General features: G+C 41.9%; 1 protein-coding gene across 1 annotated transcript in view; it reads right to left on the bottom strand.

Moving 5' to 3' along the window:
• KLHL4 (kelch like family member 4) overlaps positions 1-21,788 on the bottom strand; it is an 826,871-nt gene that overhangs the window by 173,859 nt on the left and 631,224 nt on the right. The window contains exon 5 of the mRNA XM_085607742.1: positions 12,657-12,869. Coding sequence (XP_085463868.1) covers positions 12,657-12,869 — 213 coding nt within the window. The remainder of the gene's footprint in view (positions 1-12,656; positions 12,870-21,788) is intronic.

Raw genomic sequence — 21,788 nt, 5'->3', positions numbered from 1 at the left:
ACACCATAGCCAAAAAGGCATCATTATTTCTGGCCTTTATGGAACTCTCAGCTGCGTTTGATCGTGTGAATCGCAGCAAATTGTGGGCACTGCTTGGCGATATGGGGATTGACCCCTCACTTATAGGCATACTGCATTGTCTTCACTCCGACACCTCAGCCGTAGTTAGCTACTCGCCCGCGGGGCATCTAACCAAAAATGTTGAATGCTCAAGTGGGGTGCGCCAGGGCTGCATTCTTGCACCTTTTTAATTTGTGTTATATATAAATGGGTTGGACTCCACTCGTAGCAGTATTGCGACAGATGTCCCTAGGATAGGCTCACATAAAGTTCCAGTCCTATTATATGCAGATGATGCTGTTCTCCTGGCTCATACTCCCTCTGCACTACAAATTTTAATAGATGGTTTTACAACTTTTATGACAAATCTGGACATGTCTACTAATCTCACTAAATCATATGTGATGACGGTAGGGGAGAAACCACGAAGACAACAGAACTTTACAATTGGCACACATGTACTAGGAATTGTACCCATGTTTACTTACGTAGGCATAACCTTTGATGTAAAGCTGAATTTAAAAAATTTAATAGACGAAAAATGTCTTAACATGTCCGGGATTGCAGGGTCCATCAAGGGATATGCCACACGGTTGGGGTACTGGACGCCCAGTCTTATTAAAAAAATGTATAATTCCATTTGCTGTTCAGCGATTCTATATGGTAGCGAAGTTTGGGGTTTCACAGCAACGTCGAAGCTTCAAACTGTGGAAAATAAATATCTGAAAAGCTTGCTGAGACTTCCGCCTAGCTCACCTACTTTCAGCATTCACGAGGAGTTGGGGGTCAGCTATATCTCTGACTTGGTGGCCATCAGACCTCTTCTTTGCTGGCTTGAAATTTGGCTCAATGAAGACTCTGGACTAACAAAATCTGTTTTATTGGACTGCTTGAACTTGGATCATAGCTGCAGAATCCCGTGGCTGCGATACGTCAAAACCACCTTTATGAAGTTGGGACGTGAGGAACTGTACAGTGCACCCGAGACAATTAGGCCCAGCGACAAGGGGAGTATAAAGATCTTGCATTCTAATTTTCTGGTTACCACTCGTGAAAAGGTGGAACTCTTAAAGCGGACTGTGAGAGAACATGCCTTGGTCAAAACAACCACTGGTATAGAACCCTATCTGTCTTTTGTACTTAACCCACATGAAAGATTTTTAATGACCTGTTTTAGATTTGGTCTTATCCACTTTTTATTAGCAGTGCCAGAGGGTTTTATTGATAAACTTAGTGATAAAGAGCCCTGTGGCTGCGATCATAGATCTCCACAGGATATACTTCACTTTATATTGTTATGCTCTTTTTATGCCGGGCCAAGGAGACAGTATCTGAAAGATCTGCTCAAGAAACTTAAGTTTAAACATGTAAGGGTGGCATTACTGTTTTTAAAAATGTCTACTAATTACTTTACATTATTCTGTGTTCTAAACTTTTTGAAGGCAGCAATGAGATTACGAAAAACTAGAGGAGTTGTCTATTAATCCATTGTAATGAACTTGAAGATTGTGTATTGCATTGACTGATTGGGAGGCTCTTCTTTTAAATGTAATGCTCTTATGATTTAATTTTAAATCGAAATAAAGCTTATAGAACTGAACTGAACTGAACTGAATGGTGTATGTCATACGGAATGGTAATGCTAAAGGCGGATGCAATCATGTCACAGGTCTTGAAAATCAGTGTATTGTTACAATCCAGACCAAATTAGGCTGTAAGCTGATGTACAAAGAAGCAGAGATCAACCAGGTGGTAAGAGACATTTAGTTGCCAAGCCAATTAAATATCATAACGTTAACTGCTTATCAAATCACTTGAATATGAAAAGACTTGCCTACTTACTGAAACAAATAAAGAGAGTCATCATACCACCACCTGCTGTGGAGTGCCCAAGAGAGAGGGTGTGGGATTTTGCGTATGGAGCTGTCCATAAACAATGCGGCCCACCACCAAAAGCTGCAGAGTGGGGGCTCAGAATAACTCTCAAGATCTTCATCAAAATAAAGAGCTTCAATGGAGAGCTAGGGCGAGGCCAAAGCACCCCTAACTGCCTTGTTTACTCTGAAGCCAGCACGCCACAAGGCTCCAGAGATGGTTTGCACGACCAAGTTCACCAAGAAGCATTAGAGAGACCACTGCTGTCCACCAATGGTTATACTACAGCTGAATAAACTGAATATTGGCAATAGATGCACTATTTAGATAGAGACTTTTGAGGATTTCATAGATGCAATAGAGGAAACAGATGACAAAAGATTATCAAGTATCTGAAGAACATGGCTGATGAAGGTGTAAATGAGGCCATAAAAAAGATATCGAAGGATGGAGAAGGGACATGCAATCACATCAAAACAGCCTTGAATGTCAAGCTCAATCCAGTGACATGTAAAATATTAATAATACATCTTCAGTCAAGAATGCAAACATTAGGTGAAATTGTTGATGAATTTGTTGAGAGACCGTATCTCCTCATAAAGCATTGTAAGTTAATGAATTTAATGATGAAGAAGCTGCACTCCTCAGACTGATAGATGGATGTATGCCAGATTCTTTTTGATAATGAATGCTGAAGGAAACTCTGAGCTTTGAGCAAGTCTTCACGGTTGCCCACACTGAAGAGCATGATAATCGACAAGCGGCTGACATGGAGGCCGGAGGTGCCCAGAATGCATCAGTCATGAACATGAAAAGTCAGCCAAAGCATAAAGATGAGGGACTCAAAATGATGTCTTCACCGAAAATGAAAACGTGCTTCAGATGTGGATTGTCGTTTCCACTCATCAGTAGATGCCCCGCCATTGGACAGATTTGCAACAGCTGTGGCAAAGCAAACCATTTTGTGATGGTTTGCAAAGCAAAGGGAAAAGTAAGTGTGTCACAGCGTGAAGACAAGATGGCAACCAAGCGTTGCATCAAGTTCCCACAAGGACACGCGGTCACACCAACTGAGGCAAATTTACACCAAATGAGATTGATCGTCATCAAAATCATCATCAAAGAGTTCCTCAGTATCGATTTCAAGTGAAAGTGGCAATGATAACTGCGCAATGTCAATGTTTACTTCTGAGAGACATCCACAGGTAGGACTATTTGACAGTAAGAAAAAGCACAGGCAAAAGAAAGATTGACATGAAAAACACCAAAGACCAAGAAACATTGTCCTAAGATTATCCTGAAGATAAATGGGTGTTCAATACCTTTTATTTTTGATAGCGGTGCACCAATCAGCATTATGTCTGAGGAGAAATTTCATGAATTGTCTCCATTACCACAACTTATGCAATCAAAACCAAAGTATAGACATGGGCTGCTTCGATACCTTTGAAAAGGTAAGGTTAATTTTTTGCCATGATAAAACACAAGAATACAGTGGTACAAGCGCCTATTCATGTACTTCAAGGTATTGCTTAAAGTGCCTGTCTGCTCAGTTTCAATACTGCTGCTGATGTGGGACTGATATCAGTGAAGTACAATGCGAATGCTCAACATGAAATAGTAAGTTAATTTCTTTAAATATTTCAAGGGTTAGGGCACCTCAAGACTATGAAAGTACAGCTACATATAAACGAGGACGTGTGTCCTATTGCCCAAAGACACTGGTGAATTCCATTTCACTTGCAAGAAGCTTTTGAAATAGAACTTAATTGTTGCTGAAACACAATTTCATTGAACTTTCCACTGGTCCAACACCATTGGTTTCACCCATATTGGAAGTGCCTAAAAGAGACAGTGAAGGAGCTGTACGCATTTGCGTTGACATGCATCAGGTCAACAAGGCAATCAAGAGAGAACGACATCTGGGAACCCACATTGCTGATATGATAACTCAATTGAATGGTGCAAAGTTTTTTTCTCGGCTCAACTTAAACAAAGGATATCACCAGTCGGAACTTAAAGATAATTCTCTACACACATTGGTCTGTTTCGCAACAAGTGACTGAGTTCTGGTGTATAGTCTGCTGCAGAACTTTTCTGCGATGTCATTCAACATAACATACAGTCTAATCAAAGGGAGAAGAAGATGGCAGTGGTAATAACAGAGTGCCAGCACCTCTGACCAATTGGTAAGTACATTATAGAAGTAGGTAAGGTGTGCTTAAATGAATAGACACCATGCAACCATGGTAGTGTACGTCAATATGTGGGATTTTTCTTTTTACCACATATATGCTAATATTACACAATCCAGAGCACTACACCAATAAAGTAATTTTGATCCGCCACTATTGCAGATCCAATTTCAATTTGTTACAGCGTTCCAAAATTGTACAAATTCATACATACAAAAAGTCATTCAATAAACAGTATTGATAGCCAGAAAACTGTTGACACGCAGGTCGAAAGATGAAGCACACAGCCAACACGTGTTTCGTCGTGTTGACAGCTTTTTCAAGGCTTCAGAGTGAAATAGAACCCTGTTTAGTCTTCTCAAATCAAGGATTTGTGCTTCAAAACCTCCCTTCTGTTTGAGAGAAGTGCATGAAGAATTCCAACCCGTAGGATCTTGAGACCTGGATAGACACAATGTAGAGTCCACTATGGACCTCCGGTAAGTTCTCTGGTACTCACATATATCAGTAATACACCACTTAATTTAAAGTGGGAAAGTTTAAGAAAGAAACAGCGTGGGCTTTTCTCGGTCTATCGTCCAGTAATGAAAAGCCCACAGTGGCTCTGTTGAAAAGGTCAGAAGTTAGTATCCGACACCTGTATTACTGATATATGTGAGTACTGGATAACTTACTGGAGGCCCATAGTGGACTCTACATTGTGTCCATCCAGGTCTCAAGATCTATGGGTTGGACTTTCTTGTGCACTTCTCTCAAACAGAAGGGAGGTTTTGATGCACAAGTCCTTGATTTGAAAAGACCACGAACAATGAAACACATGTCGCATGTGTGCTTCATCTATTGACCTGCGTGTCAACAGTTTTCTGGGTATCAATACAGTTTATTGACTGACTTTTTGTATGAATTTGTATGATTTTAGAACGCTGTAACAAATTAAAATTGGATCTGCAATAGTGACTGATCAAAATTACTTTATTGGTGTAGTGCTCTGGATTGTATAATAATATCATACAGTCTGTGGTGAATGCCTTCCACTATAGAAAGAGCATCACAAAGCTTTCATGCAAGTATGTTGTTTGCTAAATGATGCTGGTTTGACATAAAAACAAATTTGAATGTTTTGGCCATATCTTTTCTGATGGGAGCATGCCACCTGGTCCAGCCAAATTGCAAGGGCTATCTGCTGCTTATCCCCCACAGGACATTTCTATGTTACAGTCATTCCTTGGGATGGCCAGTTACTGTTTGAGATGCGTACAAGACATTGCCACGGTCAGTGCACCATTACGAGAATTGACTAAAAAGAATGTGGAATTTCAGTGGTCATGTGAGTGCGAGGAAAGTTTCAATGGAATTAAACAAGCCATCAAAAATGCCACTGAAATGGCCTACTTTGATCCCAAGCTTCATACAGAGGTTGTAGTTGTTGCTAGCCTTGTAGGGTTAGGTGCAATTCTTGCACAGCACAATAAGCAGCCAAATGTCTGAAGGCATAAAGTGGCTTACACTAGCAAAAGCTTGTCACAAACTGAATGTGCTTATTCACAACTGGAGAGAGAAAGCTTGGCAGTGTTCTGGGCTTGTGAATATTTCCATGTGTTCGTATCTGGAAAGTCTATCACACTTGTGACCGATCATCAAGTACTATTGAAAATATTTGGCAACCCTAAAGCCAAGATGCCTCTTCATATTGAATGTTGGGGTCTGAGAATACAAGAATACAACTACACAATTGTTCACTGTCCAGGGAAAGATAGACATTCAGCTGATTATTTTTCAAGAGTGCCATTACAATGCTCCAGTACCCCATCTAAGACAACTGAAGTCTACATGAATTTCATTGTAAAATCGAGCACACCAGCTGCCATAATATGGCATATATGGAACCATCACTCTTGACTGCCCGCCAGTGACAGTGAGTACATAAAATTCAGAAATGTCAGAGATGAACTGTCTGTAACTCATCTTGCAAGATACATGAATTATCATTTGGGGAAGTCTACGACAACAAGTAATCAACTAAGGAACACCGAGGTATAGTTGCCACAAAGAGGGCTCTTAGACAGTCTGGTTTCCTCATCTCAACGAAAGGGTTAAAAGACAGAGTTAAAGGCCTGTCACTTACGCAATTCTCTCTCATCACACATTACTCAGCACCCATAAAAATGTCAACCATGCTTGGGAGAGAATTGCTGTTGATTTATTTGGCCCTCTTGAGAATGGACATCATCTAATTGTTATTGTTGATGAATACTCCCGCTTTCCTTTGGTAGAAGATCCTTCATCTATCACTTATGAAAAGATTATTGAAAGAATATATGATATCTTTGCAACAAGGGGTGTCCCTTCAATCTTTAAGTCTGACATTGGCCCACTCCTCACTACTCCACAGCTCAGAGACTTAGCCATATCAACATAAAGCATCAGAAAAGCACTCTGTTAGAAATGGGATTTCTGGTTGGCTAAGGCTTGCGCCAAAGCCAGGCAGAAACCACCACTCTAGTCAGGGCAAGGGAGTTACACGCCGAAGATAACCCCTGCTCACCCCCTTGGTAGCTTGGCACGAGCAGTCAGGCTTGTCCCGGAGGCAATGTGTAAAGCGTTTGTGCAACACACACACAGTAACAACACACTAGGCACACCACAAAAAGAACTCCACACAAGGTTATATCAAAAATAGCCTTTGTATTATCATAAACACATAGAATAGTAATCACATAATATACACTGTGCCAACTGGTACTAGGCAATACCTACAGGAGATTATATACACATGACAGGGCCACTTGGACCACTGTGAGAACCATCACAAAGTGAACATAGTAAATGTAGAACATATAATAAATATAGACCACAACCAGTAATTACTTGCAAACACTGTACTCAGCATTATCATGTAACACAAACCATATTATGACCAGTATCTCATCAGGCGTAAAATACATTTTGAGCCAACCTCATAAGCCTAAACATAGGCTTATGAGGCTGGGCTGGGTAGTACGCTATAACTGTGAATCGTCATTTTCTGTGACAATTAGTTCTTTAAAAATGTATTCCAGCTGTAGAAGCTAAGGTCCAGGATCATCTGCACTACTGCTCAGCTCTGTTGTTTTTCCATCAAAGTAAGGGTCCCTTATCTTTTTTGTTATTGGCAAACAAGTGGAGAACCCCTTCTCCTATAGAGCCCACTGAACTACAAATCTAGGATGCTAGGTGGGTGTGTTCTGAGATCGTGAGACCCTACATTGTTTTTTCCATCCTGAAATGTTATGGAAGTTACCCCTCTGCGCAAGTCATGATTTAGCTTCTGGGATGTAGTAGCAGTATTTATGGATACTGCCCTTTGAACTCTGCTAAATTAAGTCCAGCGGCTTAAGACTGGTGGGAATACCTCCTTGTTTGTTATCTGTATATATTTAGAAGTACTTTCTAAGTTAAGCACATCAGTTTAGCAATATTGAGGAAGAACATTGGGACATGTGCCTCCAGAGATGAATGGAAGTCATGGTACAAACTCCTGTCATTTCTGTAAGTCTTTGTTCATGGCACACATGTTCCTATTTGTGAAAATGGTGATGACTAGATGGAATATGGAGCATTAGTTCTTCCTACAGAGGACAACAAGAAAAGACCAACATCTCACTTCTTTTTCTTCTCTTTCTCCTTTGCCTCAAAGACCCATCTTAGGGGAATACTTAAGGCTCACCACAAGATCAGGTATTGTCAGGTTTTAATTAGCCTGCAGCACGCTGGTAATGATCACTGAGAGAAATTGGGTTACTGGTTGAATGGGGTGCAACCCTACTCATGCAGCAACTACAATCCTTGCCAGGGTGAGAAACAAGCAAATCCCAAATTAACCTGTGCTCAACCCTCTGGTAGCTTGGCACAGGGCAGTCAGGCTTTACTTAGAGGCAATGTGTAAAGTATTTATGTAGTACTTCACACAGTAATAAAGTGAAACCACAACATCCCAAATTTTCACAAATATATCAATACCAAAACATGAATAATCCAGTGAAATAGTGCCAAAGAACACAAAGCACCAACAGTGGATATCTGGTTGTGTCAGACTGTGACAACGGCACAAGTTCAGGCTGACCGATACAAAGTGTGATGTCAAGTATGCGTTTCGCAGTCAGGGCAATGCATTGGCTCCGAAGAGTTGCAAGACTGCGATGCAAGAACCTGCGTTGTCATCGAGACTTCCAAGACTAGAGATCAGCTAAGCAAGGGCCTGCAATGGTGAATCTTCACATTTGCACAGCGGTGGTTTCAATGTGGACTTCAAGGTGGATGTGGAGTCCTTGCACTGAGAAAATCTTTGCAGCACAGGTGATGCATCAGTTCTGCATGGGTTTGAGCCACGCAGCAGAGGAGATCCATTGGTTCCTCAGGATCTACTGTTGGCAGAGCACCTTCAGGCCCACTTTCAATGGTGCTGGGGTGACATCACTTGGCAGGCTAGGACTCACAGATGGCGGAGTCCAGGTACTGGGTTCAGGCTTGTTGGAGCCTTGTGGCCCTGAGTCTCTAGTCAGGAGGCCAATCAAATAGCGCTTGGAGTCACTCTGTGGTCCTGGGTTCAACAGATGCAGGTCCAGTCCTTCTCAACCAGGCAACAGAGCAGCAAGCAGCAAGTCAGCACAGAAGGGCAGTAGTCATTCACAGCAGCAGTACAGCAGAGTGGTAGTCATTTCAGCAGCACAGCAGTCCTTCGTCCTGGCAGAGAATCCACAGGTACAGAAGTGTATTGAAGAGTTGGTGTCTGAGGTACAATATTTGTACATGGGCCTTCCTTTGAAGTGGGAGAAGCTTTTAGAAGTCTCCCTTTGAAATCCACAGGCTTCCTACCTTCCCTGCTCTGTCTTCAGACTAACTACAGGAGGTATGCAGCCTTTGTGTGGAGGCAGGACACAGCCTATGCAAATGTCAGTATGGGTACCCAGCTCCGCCTCCTCTCCTGCCAGCGATGGCAAATCAAGGCACACCCAAGCTATCAATTGTGTGTGGCTGTTTATGAGGAATATACAAAGCCCAACTGTCAGATTCACCCGGTCATGTGACCTGGAGACATGGCTGCAAGCACTAAATGGCTAAGGCAGAAAAATGACAACTTTCTAAAATTGCAATTTTCAAAATTGTAATTTTTAAGCAAGGAAGTAAAAAAGTATTTAAATAGTTAATAAAAACTATTGCATGTAGCTAACATCTACAGTGATTCTTACAACAATGTCAAGCAACGCTCAAATAAAAAGCATAAAACATACTGATTACATTTATAAATAAAATTGTAGAAAATTGCAATTTAAAATCCAATTCCAAAGACACCTACCATAAACTGGTTACCTGATCCCATTTGGAAATTATCACTTATTAAATGTAATAAGGTAACTTCAATGTTATCCTAAGGAAGGGGTAGGCCTTACAGCAGTGAAAAACAAATGTAAGAGTCTATCACTATTAGAATATGAAAAACTCAAAAGTACATGTCCAACATTTTATATACACTGCACCCTTCCCTCCGAGTTGTCCAGGGACTACCTTAGGGGTGACCCATATGTACTAAAAAGGAAAGGTGTGGGCCTGCCAAAATGTTTATTTTGCCAGGTCAAAATGGTAGTTTTAAAACTGCACACACAGTCTGCAATGGTAGGCCTGAGATATGTTTAAAGAGCTACTTAAGTGAGTGGCATAATCAGTTCTGCAGGCCCACTCGTAGCATTTAATTTACAGGCCTTGGCACAGGTAGTGCCACTTTGTTGGGAACATACAAGTAAATTAAATATGCCAATTGGGTATGAGACAATTCTACCATGTTTTAAGGAGAGTGCACAAGCACTTTATCACTGGTAAACAGTGATACAGTGTGTAGAGTCCTAAGGCTAGCAATAACAATGTCAACAAAACTGGTAGGTTGAAGGCACAAAGTTAGGCAGAAAATCACATCAAGGATGCCAGGTCTAACAGCCACCTCAACACTTTCTACGAAGAGGGAAAGAGGCTACTAATAGTGAAGAAATATATATAAATAAATATCCCTCAATGAAAATAACTTTCCACCTCTACTTGTGAACTGTGTGATGCTGTGCCGTGTTGTAGTTGTCTGGATGCCTGGCAAAGTATTTTGCGCCAGGTCGATCATACACTGTCTCAGACGATGCAAAGAATATACCCGGCTCACTGTGGCAGACATATATAAATGAAAGAACAAAGCGTCTGCCTCCTCAGATTGGCAAACTCACACCAAAGAAATGTCTGTGCCTTTACTGGGCTAGTAGACTAGTAGTGAAGTAATGCGTTGGACTTAGGATATCCGGCCTACGCATCTGAATGATGATAATCAGCAACACCGGTGCATCAATTTGGCATCTGTTTTTGAACAAAGGTCATACACGCTTACCCGATTGGACAGCCAGCGAACTTGCTCCACGTCATCAGTTGACTGTGAGCACTCAAGCTGCATGGACCTTCAATGTATCCACAGAATATGATCAGAATATGCTCAGCACAGCCAAAATGCCAAACGCTGCTCAGCACTAACACCGGGACAACGACACAGGAAACTTACCGCGCTGAAGAGAAGGTACTCAGCCACTTTGAAAAACCGACAATGTTGCATCAGCCAAACTGTAAAGGATGCAGTAACTGTGAATGGAGGTTGGATGCTACCTTTCCGTTGAATGTGGAAATATAAACATCTCTTTGGACACAGATCTGCTTAGCTACTGCAGCTGCTGTACTTCCAGGACATGGAACCGAGTCCTGCCTATTTACTCCTATTTGGGATCAAACCTGATTTTCCTACTGAGCCTCCCAAGGCTGGAACTTCTGTTGTTGATCTTGTCTTCCCAGAAACCACAGGACTCCCAAGGAGTACTTCTTCTCTGAAAATCTCCTTACCTGTTGTGGTGCCACTCCTTGAATCCTGAAGAGGACATTTTATGCTCCCGATTCCGCAATGAAAGAGAAAGGCCAGCTCATGACAGAATAATAACTCTAGTTGGGTAAAATGGCAATACTGGATCTTTTTCATAAACAAGCACAAGCAATAAATCAACGTCCTGACATCAGGTGTTTATGCATCTAACTAAATGGAACTGCACCATGAGCCTCATTTATGCAGGGAGATGATTGAAGAAACCTTTCCTTAAAACTGATGTTTTTGACAAAAATATGTTAAATGTTATTAATGCAATATTAGCTTTAGAAAAGATACATCCCAAATGATTGATATATGTACTGTGGTGCAAATACAAACATTTTCTGTAACTGCTTTTCCCCCAAATAAAGTGCAGAGTAAGCTTCACCTAAGACTGGAATCAGTCACTTCCACTGGCTAAAATCACTGTGCAAATCAGACTCCTTTGATTTAAACACTTTTCTCTTAGCATTGTATGTTGATTATTCGATTATTCGAACATAGCCTTTTGGCTAGGTATGCACTTTTGAAAGAGCATATGCATACATGCATAAAAATCTTTTCTCTGTGCATAGAAGGTTATATATTTCTTCCTGTTTATGTATGAATACGGTATTTGTATAGCACATAGCTAGCCAAAAGGCAACAAATCACTTTACATGATCAAAGGCAAGCTCAAAGTTGGCCAGTAATGGGCAGGGGATCTGAGTTGTGGACGGTTATGTATTGTGATTTGTGATGTAGTATTCTTTGTACACATGAGACTTCAACTCTCTCCTAAACTGAAGCAGATTAGTGCAGCCCTGATGGATACGGGGGTGCTGCTCCAGATCCTGGGTACATAGATGGAGAAGGCCTGCTGTCATGTCTTATTTCTTTTTTACACTTCTCAGTCTGCAGACTGATGGTTTCCTGGCTGCAGGTACCAGTGTGGAGTCTTGGAGGCCACGCAGGAGGTCATTACCACCATCCAGATGCGACAGTGCAAGGGCTTGAGCAGCATTTCTGAGGCATATTTATTCTGCATTCATATCCACAGCATGTGCAAGAAAGCAAAAGCCGCCTAGGGCAGTTACCTAAAGGAATTGTTTAACATTTCATAACCGCCTTCTCACTACACTCACTCAATTGGAAAAGAGCCACCAAATCTCTGACTCAATGTCTTGCCAAATGCATACCCTTCAGACCTCAGTTTAACTAGTAAAATATCATTAAAGACGCTTTTGAAATATGTTTGGCAATTTTCTGTTGGAGAGAGGCCAGTTCTGTCAGTTTTTTGTTAAACGGACCCTAATAGCCCAAGTAATGAGAAAATAAAAATCTTACATGGAAATTCTGGTACTAGGAAAAGCGTAAAATAATGCTCACATCAAACAGCGGTCTGCGCTAATTATTCTTGAGGAAGAATTAGGCACTGATGGGCCGCGATATAAATGATACCATGAAATACATTAGAACTGAATGCATTCATTAAGAGTGTCACGCATTTCCACAGTGCCTTCTGACATTTTAAATTTACAGCAGACATCACCGTGTTTCTATTAGATAATAAAAGTCCCTCTGATTATACTATACATTTTAATGTGATGAGTTGATGGCAGTACCTGCGGTGGGAGAAGGGGCAGCCTGATGAAGGAAAGAAGCATCCCCAGCTCCTGCTGCCTCGACGCCAGGTCATGTCTCACCCACAGCATTAAAGCTTGGAATATGCTTTCTTCGTCCGGTACATTGATGTCGTCACTAGATAGGAGCTTGGCAATCTCATTGGCTGGAAGCAGAAGAAACTCTTGATTCCGTATGACTTCTATAAAATGCTCCTGAAAGAAGAGACAGCGTTTAAACCGCATGGAAAACTCTCTAAGTTCAATGTTTGTGTACCTATTCAGCCTTGTTCACATGAGTTTCTTTTTTGCTGGATCAATGCGTTCACAGTATTACCTTTACGGCATCCGTAACTCATGCATGTATGGATTTAGCATTGAAGTTATTCCAGAAACAAGAACATTTTCACACGAAGATATCCAAAACAATGAAAGTATGCTACCCATATACACTTTTATTCACTCTTCTGTATTACCTTCGACTTTGCTTTGACACTCGTTATTGTGGTTCTGCTAAACCCACGTACATTTTTAGCTCTCTCGTTTCAATATGTGACAATATTATGTTCCATGTTGGCAGCAGGACTTTGCTGCGGGACTACAGCTGGTTGTAGCGTAGATTCAGCTTTATGCATTGGCACACAGTGGCGGCTGCCTCTGAAGGGGGGTGGTGAGGTGGGGGAGGGATGAAAAGAAGAAGAAAAAATAAAATAAACGTACCTGGGGGCATATCAACAAGGGCTTTATCTCTACTTTTTTGGCTTTAAAAGCCAAAAAAGCAGAGATAAAACTAGCACCCTATCAACAACAGGGTGTAACATGCAAATTCGCATGTTGGCACCCTTTTACTCTACGCTTCCCCTTGCATCTCTAATGAGATGCAAAGGGGGCGTTCCAGAGTAAAATAATAGGAGAAATGTCGCTAAGCGACATTTCTCCTATTATCAAGAATATCGCTAACCCTGTTAGAGACAAAAAAGCAGCGCTAACCGCGGTTAACGCTGCTGTTTTACGTCTGGTATTTTTCTGACTTAGCCATGATATCCTATGGGAGGAGGATATCATGGCTAAGTTTGCCTGTCCCTATCAACAAGGTAACGTGAGATTATCGCTGGGTTTCCAGCGATAATCTCACTTTAGCCTGTTAGCGTGAGGATTTTTATCGCTATTGAGATAAGCGTTGCTAATAGCACGCTATCTCAGCGATAAAAATTCACGCTAGCCGGCGATAATTATCCTAGCGCTAAGTGCGCTTAGAGATAATTATCGCCGGTTGTTGTTGATATGCCCCCTGCTTTGCTGCCACTTCCACCGAATGCCTCTCCTCCATCTTTTTGTCTTCTTCCCGGCTGCTGCCTGCTCCGGAAGCTCCCAGGCTTCCAAACTCCGCCAGCCAATCACGACGCAGCAGGAGAAGCATTGTGATTGGTCAGGCAGTGCCTGTGGAGGCTGGGCATGATCCCCATGGGGCAGTGCAACACAGCCCAATGGAGCACATGCCAACTACGCATGACTGTTTGGCCAGCCCTAGAGGGCCAGTCAAAGCGGCATGCACATGTAGGGAGAGAGTGCAAACCACTCCTGCTCTCTCTACGGCGGGCCAGCCCCGCTTTGCCTGGAGTCGCAACGGAATATAAAATGATAATAACTTCTTGATATTATCAGTTTATTTTTATTTTCCACTGCTCAGCGAGCAGTGGGGCGACGCTCCTACACATTAGCGGAGGAGCCGCCACTGTTGGTACATGAATTCCGTACCGCATATTGGGTAGAGTAGCCTAAGAGATGAGTTATATCATTCATCTCTCTATAAAAGTGTGATGGGGACATCCTAGGGCAATGCGATTCATAATTGTCTGCTTCCACCTTCTGCATAGAGGCACTCTCATTAATACCCCCAAAGCCCATCGGGGAGGAAGAAACACCTAGGCTTGCCCCTAAATGGTGCACATTGTGCACCACTTCTGGGGGCTCACATGGTGATCTGGTTGTTCGTGATACACCTACAGCCAGGACATCTTCAGACGGGAGACTCAAAAGTGTAAACAAAGGGCCAAACATTTAAAGAGAAGCTAACAGTCCTTTTCCATATATTCACCCAGGATATGGAACAACATCCCTATATCCATGGGGTCATCCCAAAGCCGCTTTAATTTAGAAAAGAGTTGAAGACGTACCTCTATAAAGAATACTACATCTCAATGCAGTAACAGTACACATCTGCTCTCAGGATTTAGCCACCTCTCTTCCCACTTGACTGTATCCTTTCCATTGACCCTGAACAGCGCCTGATGGCTTTTGACTTGATTTGTGCTATACAAATGCCACATTCATTCATGTGCATGCATTTCCATTAACAGTACATACATGAGACTGCGAGAAGCCACTTCATCACATTGATGTTGTGTTATGTCCGCCAATGCATCAGGTATTACAGATGCCCCCTTCTGTAATTCCCAAATTTTGCCTAGTGGCACAAATGTGTTATATTTCTGTCATTTTAGCCTTAATGTCCTGCACCATAAGTGTAATTTATATAACATGACCAATAGTGCTTGGTTATTTTATATATGAGATTCACATGAACAGAGTCCCTGCACTGCAAAAGTTCTGACAGGGTTTATGCAGCTCTTGGCTTCATGTGGGAACATTTCCTAGTGATGCACTACTTTCTGTGAATTGAGACTCCATTTGCCTCTGTACCTTCTTTATGCATTGTCTCTTGCCACATCCCTCATCTAGTGAAGAATGCCACAGCATCACTACTTTAAGGACTGAACTCAATGTGTGTCCTCATTGCACAGAGAATGGGGACTGATTGTTTCGTAACGAAATATTTTTAAAACATATTTCCTGTCTGTCCTGCCCTGTTTGTTGTCATTCTAAATTATTGTAATCTTTCTTCTTCCCTGAAAAGCGCTATAGTAATACTTCGCTGTTAGTAATGGCAGTAAATGAATACACATGTTTAAATATCTTTTCCAAGCAAACTCATAAGGTGTCTTTGTTTATATAAAATATTTTCCAAAATGCACATTAATGAATTGCCAGGGAAACTGCTTCAGGCTGCAGAGTATTACTGTGCCCTCTCCTCAATATAGATTTATTTAATTTTGCTAAGCGTTCACCAACCAGTAACGCTCAGTTTTCACAGCCTAACTACCAGTGCTCCCCTAAATTAGTATACTACATACATGCATTTTTCATATTTGCCCTTGACTCTGCCATGTCCATGGCTAAATGACATTGACATGAGCTAATAAGTGATTATTGGCACACTGAACCCCAATTGGTGATTGTTAGCAATTGGGTTTCTGGTTGGCAGAGGTAGGGACCCTGTCCAGTAAATTAACCTGTGCTCACCCTCTGGTAGTTTGCCACAGAGCAGTCAGGCTTAACTTAAAATGCAACGTGTAAAGTACTGGTGCACACAACACACAGTAACACAATGAAAACCCCACAAAACATCTCTACACCAGTGTAGAAAATAATAGTATTTTTATCAGTAAAAAAAGACCAAAATGACAAAAATCCCATAAGCAGAAGTCAAGATATGAATCTTTAAATAATAAATGTATTTAGTGTGCTTAGAAAAAGATAGCGCCAACTGGGGCTATCTGGTCACACTTGACCGGGCAAATCCAAAAGTTCAGGACAACCGAGATGGAGCGTGGTCAGATACAGGGACCTGCCTTGGCCCGCTGAACAGTATCATGAATGCATCGACAGTGAGGACGATGCATGGAGCGAGGTAGGTGATGCGTCACTGTTGCAGATGGGACGATGAATCTGTTTCAAGTTGGGCAAAGACGAGGATGCATCGAGAGTCAAGATGTGATGAACATTAGGGCAATGCGTAGTCTTCAAACCGCTGGGCTGTAGGTGATGCATGCAGCAAAAAGCGATGCGCTGGTGCTGAGCTGTGCAAAGTCGAAGATGCGCCGGAAACAGGGTGAAGTCTTTGATATCCCTGAGTCTTCAGAAACAGGAAGCAAGCTAACAAGCCCTTGGAGATACTTTGGATCTGGGATGTAGAAATGCATGTCCAGTCCTTCTCACTCCCAGGCAAGAAGCAGCATTTAGCAGGCCAACACAGCAAAGCAGTTCAGCAAAGTGGCAGTTCCTCCTGGAAGCACAGCAGCCCTTCTTTCTAGTAGAATGGCCTCAGTTCCAGAAGAGTCATAAATTGGTGGTGTCACACATCCAGTACTTATAGCCAGTTGGGCCTTTGAAGTAGGGAGACTTCGAAAAGAAGCCTTTGAAGAGCACAAGACCCTGCCTTTCATTCCCTGGCTCCAGACGCACTACAGGGGGTATGCAACCCCCCCTGTATTTGTGTGGGGACAGGACAGAGTCCTTTCAGGAGTGAGTATTAGCTCCTCCTTCCCATCCTACTCAGGATGACCAATCTGTGGTTGTCTAGAGGGAATACAGGAAGGCAGCTGTCACCCACCCCAGATGTGTATTCTAGAGATAGGTAGAAGGAGCTGAATTGTTACTGTAAGTAAAGTAGCATTTTCAGAATTACAATTTAAAAACCAACTTCACCATAAATTGTGTTTTTAAATTGTCATTTCAGAGACATCAAATTTGGGGGTCTCATTTTTTCCCAATCGGAAATTACACTTATAAACTACAACCAGGCAATCCCAATGTTATCCTATGGGCCTTGCTGTAGTGGTAACCTATATGTAAAAAAAAGGAAAGTTTGGGCCTGGCAAGTAGGTTAACTTGCCAGTTCGAAATGGCAGTATCGCAAAGTCATCCTATGCCATGGGCACCCCCAATGTTTTTGCTGACTGGTACTGGTGGTATCTGACTCTGACTAACCATGGGCTCTGCCTAACCAGGCCCAAGGCCAGGAGCCAGGACAATGTTGAAAACACAATTACAATACAGTAAAAACACCTACATACACTAGTGTACACTATGGGTCATGGTCCCCCTATGTTTGGCATGTGCTGCTCTATAATGCCCTGGTACATAATAGGGCAGGGGGATGGAAACTACCTTTACGTCTCTAGAATGTAATAGTGTATGGCAGTTTAGAGGACAGCAGCCCGTTCTGCACTTGCATGTGTGCACTGCTGAGGCCCGAGGTTAGTTTAAACGCAGTCCTATGTTGCAGAACTACTTTTTAAATGCAAATTGGGCCAAAACTCAACTTTGGTGGTTGGGGCACTAAACAATTATAAAACTACAATGTTTGGCAATATTAGGTACCCCCAGGGTCTCCCCTAAGTGTCTCAAGGATGGGGGGTCAGGTACTTATAAAGTGGACCCTTGGAAAAGAGGTTTTATATGCCCTGCAGTTAGTAAAATTGCACATTTCACTCCCCACATTGTAGAAAAGTGCTCCCCAAAATCGACTTTTGTGCTAGGTTTACTGTGGAGTGAGGATCTGCAATAGCTGTACATATTTATAACCCCTAAAGTCTTCTCTAGGTGTTCCTGGGTTAGGGGGACCTGTAGATATAGGCAGGGTCCCTATAACAGATTTTTTATAAGGCCTGATGTTGAGGAAATTGCCCAGTTCATTTTCCCAATCACAGATCCACACCCACATAGGGCAACATGGCAAGAAGTTATTGATTAATAACTAAAGATAAGGGTGTCATAAAATACCATTCAGTAGAATGGTATTGATAAATCCAACAATATGCTATTGTTGAATGTGGCCATAAATGTACAGACACAAAGTTATAAGCCTTTCTTGTCTGTAAACCAAAATTTAGCCTCTAGTGCGCTGAACTGATTGGCCAGAGTTAAGTGGATGAGCCAGGCTTCTTTGATGAGTTGATAAGTAGCCCACATGGTTAGAGAGCCATCATGGGAGGAGAAGGGTTCTGCTACAGAGGAATGCTATGGCAAGGGTAGGAGTCAGAAAACATACTCTTCAAAGGGGGGTGGGGACAGACAGTGTAGGTCAGGTCCAGTTACAGCCCTGCCCATTGATCCCAGACAGATGGCAGGCTTAGGAAAGACATTTGCAGATACAAAGGGGAGGGACACTATTGAGATGAGCCATCCTGTAGGCTGGCTTAATATGCTCTTCTCTCTCTGCTGGAAAATCAGCCATATTGAATTTTGGAGAAATGGTGCTCTCTGGGAGACTTTAGTGCAACACTTCAGAGGGTGTGATCATACCCTGGGGTTTTAACCTGCACCTAATTGGACTGGAGTGCCCTCCTGCTTCACCCAGAGAGCTTCCAATTGGTATCTGAAACGGGGAGAGCCTCTCAACTCTGCTGCTTGAAACTGAGAGAAGAAAGATTTTTAAGCTGGAAACTTGATTTGCACCATCAGGCCCTGCACTCTAAAAAGACTGCACCTGGTGCATTATCTAGAACTACAAAAACTGGGGGGGATAGGCCCAAAGGACCAGAACCAGGTAGGGCCATACTAAAGTGAATAAAAAAAGGAGAACCTGGATCCGTTTGATGTTATGCTCTTATTATTTTTGAGCACCAAACAGACCACTATCTTTTCTGTTTGAATGGAATTTTTATTAAACCATTTCTTTCTTTGCAAGTGTTTATATTTACCAAAAAGATTTTAGTTGCATGAGAAGTGAAGAGACAAACATTTTTCAAATTAACATAAAAACATGAAAAATACTTATAACAATTCACAATAGACAGTTCATGAAATACTTATATACAAACACATCTATATACAACAACGTTGAACTTTTGCATCATAACATCAGAAATCGTGAAATAAATTATGGCTTATGAACAGCCAATAAGGGCGGGGCATTAGTTATTTGGCCCAGGGAGATGTACATATCAGAAGGAAGGAGCCAGGTATACAATCAGGAATGGTACCGGAAGGTTAAGGAAGATCCAAGTAGTTCCACACAGGAATTCATTTCAGGAATATTGAAGGCAGGACTGGATAGTGGGTTTTTGGGTCCCAAAGAATTTGATTATCTATAAAAAAAAAATCCCAGGATGCCAGTAATTTACTTTTTACCTAAAATACACAAGTGACTTGATGACCCACCTGGGAGACCTATCGTCTCAGGAAGTGATTCCCTTTTAGAACCAATTTCGAAATATGTTGATTTTTTCCTCAAGCCGTTTTTGGTGGTTTTGCCATCCTACTTGCGAGACACCGCTGATTTCATCAACAAGGTTGAAGTCCAACAGTTTGATGATTCTTCACAATGGATGGTTTCCTTTGATGTAACCTCCTTGTATACACAGATACAACAAGATGAGGCCCTCCAACTAATAGAGGCATTTTTGGATGAAAGACCACGTCCCCATCAGGTACCAACAGCATTTATTCTACAACTTGCGGAGGTGGCTTTAAGGAAGAACTATTTTAAGTTTGAAGATTCATTCTTCATCCAGGTGAAGGGTACTGCCATGGGTTGTTCCTTCACTCCAGAGATGGCGGTCCTCTTTATGGCAAAATATGAAGATAGATTTGTATTCAACAACAACCCATTCAGAGAAAAAATCATTGTGCAATGGCTGTACTACATAGATGCTATTTGGTGTCTATGGAGTGGGTCCAAGGAAGAGTTAGAAAGCTTTTATGGTTGGCTCAACACACGCCATGAGGACATAAAATTCAGCAGAACGAGCTTGACGTTCCTTGACGTGGAGGTGTCCCCCAATGAGAAAAGATTGACAACCACTTTACACAGAAAGTCCACTGATAAGAATACTATTTTACATCACAGAAGTGCTCACCCAAGGAGCCTAAAAGAAAACTTGCTGTATAGGCAATTATTGCGGATACGGAGAAACTGCTCAAGAAAATCTGATTATGAACAGCATGCAGAAATCTTCAAGGAACAGATGATCTTGCGAGGATATCCTAACAAACTACTCACACATGTAATAAAAAGAGCATGGTAAACGCCTAGAGAAGATTTGCTACTAAAGAAAATCAAACCACCATTGGAAAGATTGGTTTGTGTTACAACTTTCAGTCCAGATACTAACAAATTCAGACAATTTGTGTTAAAAAATTGGCACCTGTTGGAAAACCTCGAGTGCCCATTCCCGAAACCGCTCTTTGCCATAAAGAAAAACAGGAGCATTGGCCGGCAGATTGTGACAGCTGACATTTTTCCATCGCAAAGCAAACAAAATCTAAGGACACAATGGCAATTAAAACCAGTTGAGGGGCATCACAAATGCGGACCTTGTGCTGCATGAGACTCCACAATAGAGGGAATTGAGTTGTCACACAAAGACATTAAATGGCGTCATTCTGAATTCTTGAATTGCAAATCCAAGAACATTATTTATGCGATACTTTGCCCCTGTGAGAAATTATATATTGGCAAGACAAACCAGCAGATCAACCAGCGCATCACGCAACATCGTTCCAGAATCAAAAAGAAGGTTGTTACTGCACCAATGGTGCAACACTTCATGGATAACTTGCACAGTGACAGAGACTTTAAGTGGACAGTCTTGTCAGGTCTGGATACAACCAAACGTCTGATAGACATCGACAACGCGTTGATACAAAAAGAAGCTTACCTAATTCTAAAGTTTAATAGTGCAGTGACTGGGTTGAATGGGATGACAGAACTCTTAAGAGTATAGTTGAGAACTGCATGTCCCAGATTGCACTAGTCCGGTCTTAACAACAATGGGACCTGAAAGTCAATGTGATTGGTCCAAAACATTTTCACATGATTCATAGGGTAAAAATACAGGAAGTGTTCACACGGTGAATGCCTAGGTGACATTGAAGTTGCGGGTCATATCGAATATAGAATATGGATTTGCTTGAACTTAAAAACAGTAAGTGCGCTTCATGCTGGAATTTAGCTTGTTTATAAAATCATTGACAAGTTTATGGCTTCAGTAATATGTCCCCCACTTGTTTGTAGGGATACAATGATTACAGAAATAGATGCCTGCCTCTGAGCAACCCGAGAATGTTTGAAAGGTACTTTTTAACCTTGTCCTGTCGAGTTGCCCAATGTCCATGTATTTAAATATACTAAAATAGACACAATCATTTGAATGTCTTGTAGAAATTCCCCCGGCATATATTACGAATCGCTCTGCAGTAATTTCCGTTGAGAGATTGTGCTTACCACGCAAATACTAGTCAGAGCAGCAGCTCTGTCCGAGAATCAGGCAATCAGGTACAGAACATTGA

Source organism: Triturus cristatus, chromosome 5_2, assembly GCF_964204655.1.
Source record: "Triturus cristatus chromosome 5_2, aTriCri1.1, whole genome shotgun sequence".
Classification (NCBI taxonomy): domain Eukaryota; kingdom Metazoa; phylum Chordata; class Amphibia; order Caudata; family Salamandridae; genus Triturus; species Triturus cristatus.
Note: the sequence above shows the minus strand (reverse complement) of the source record. Positions and strands in the feature narration are given on the sequence as shown.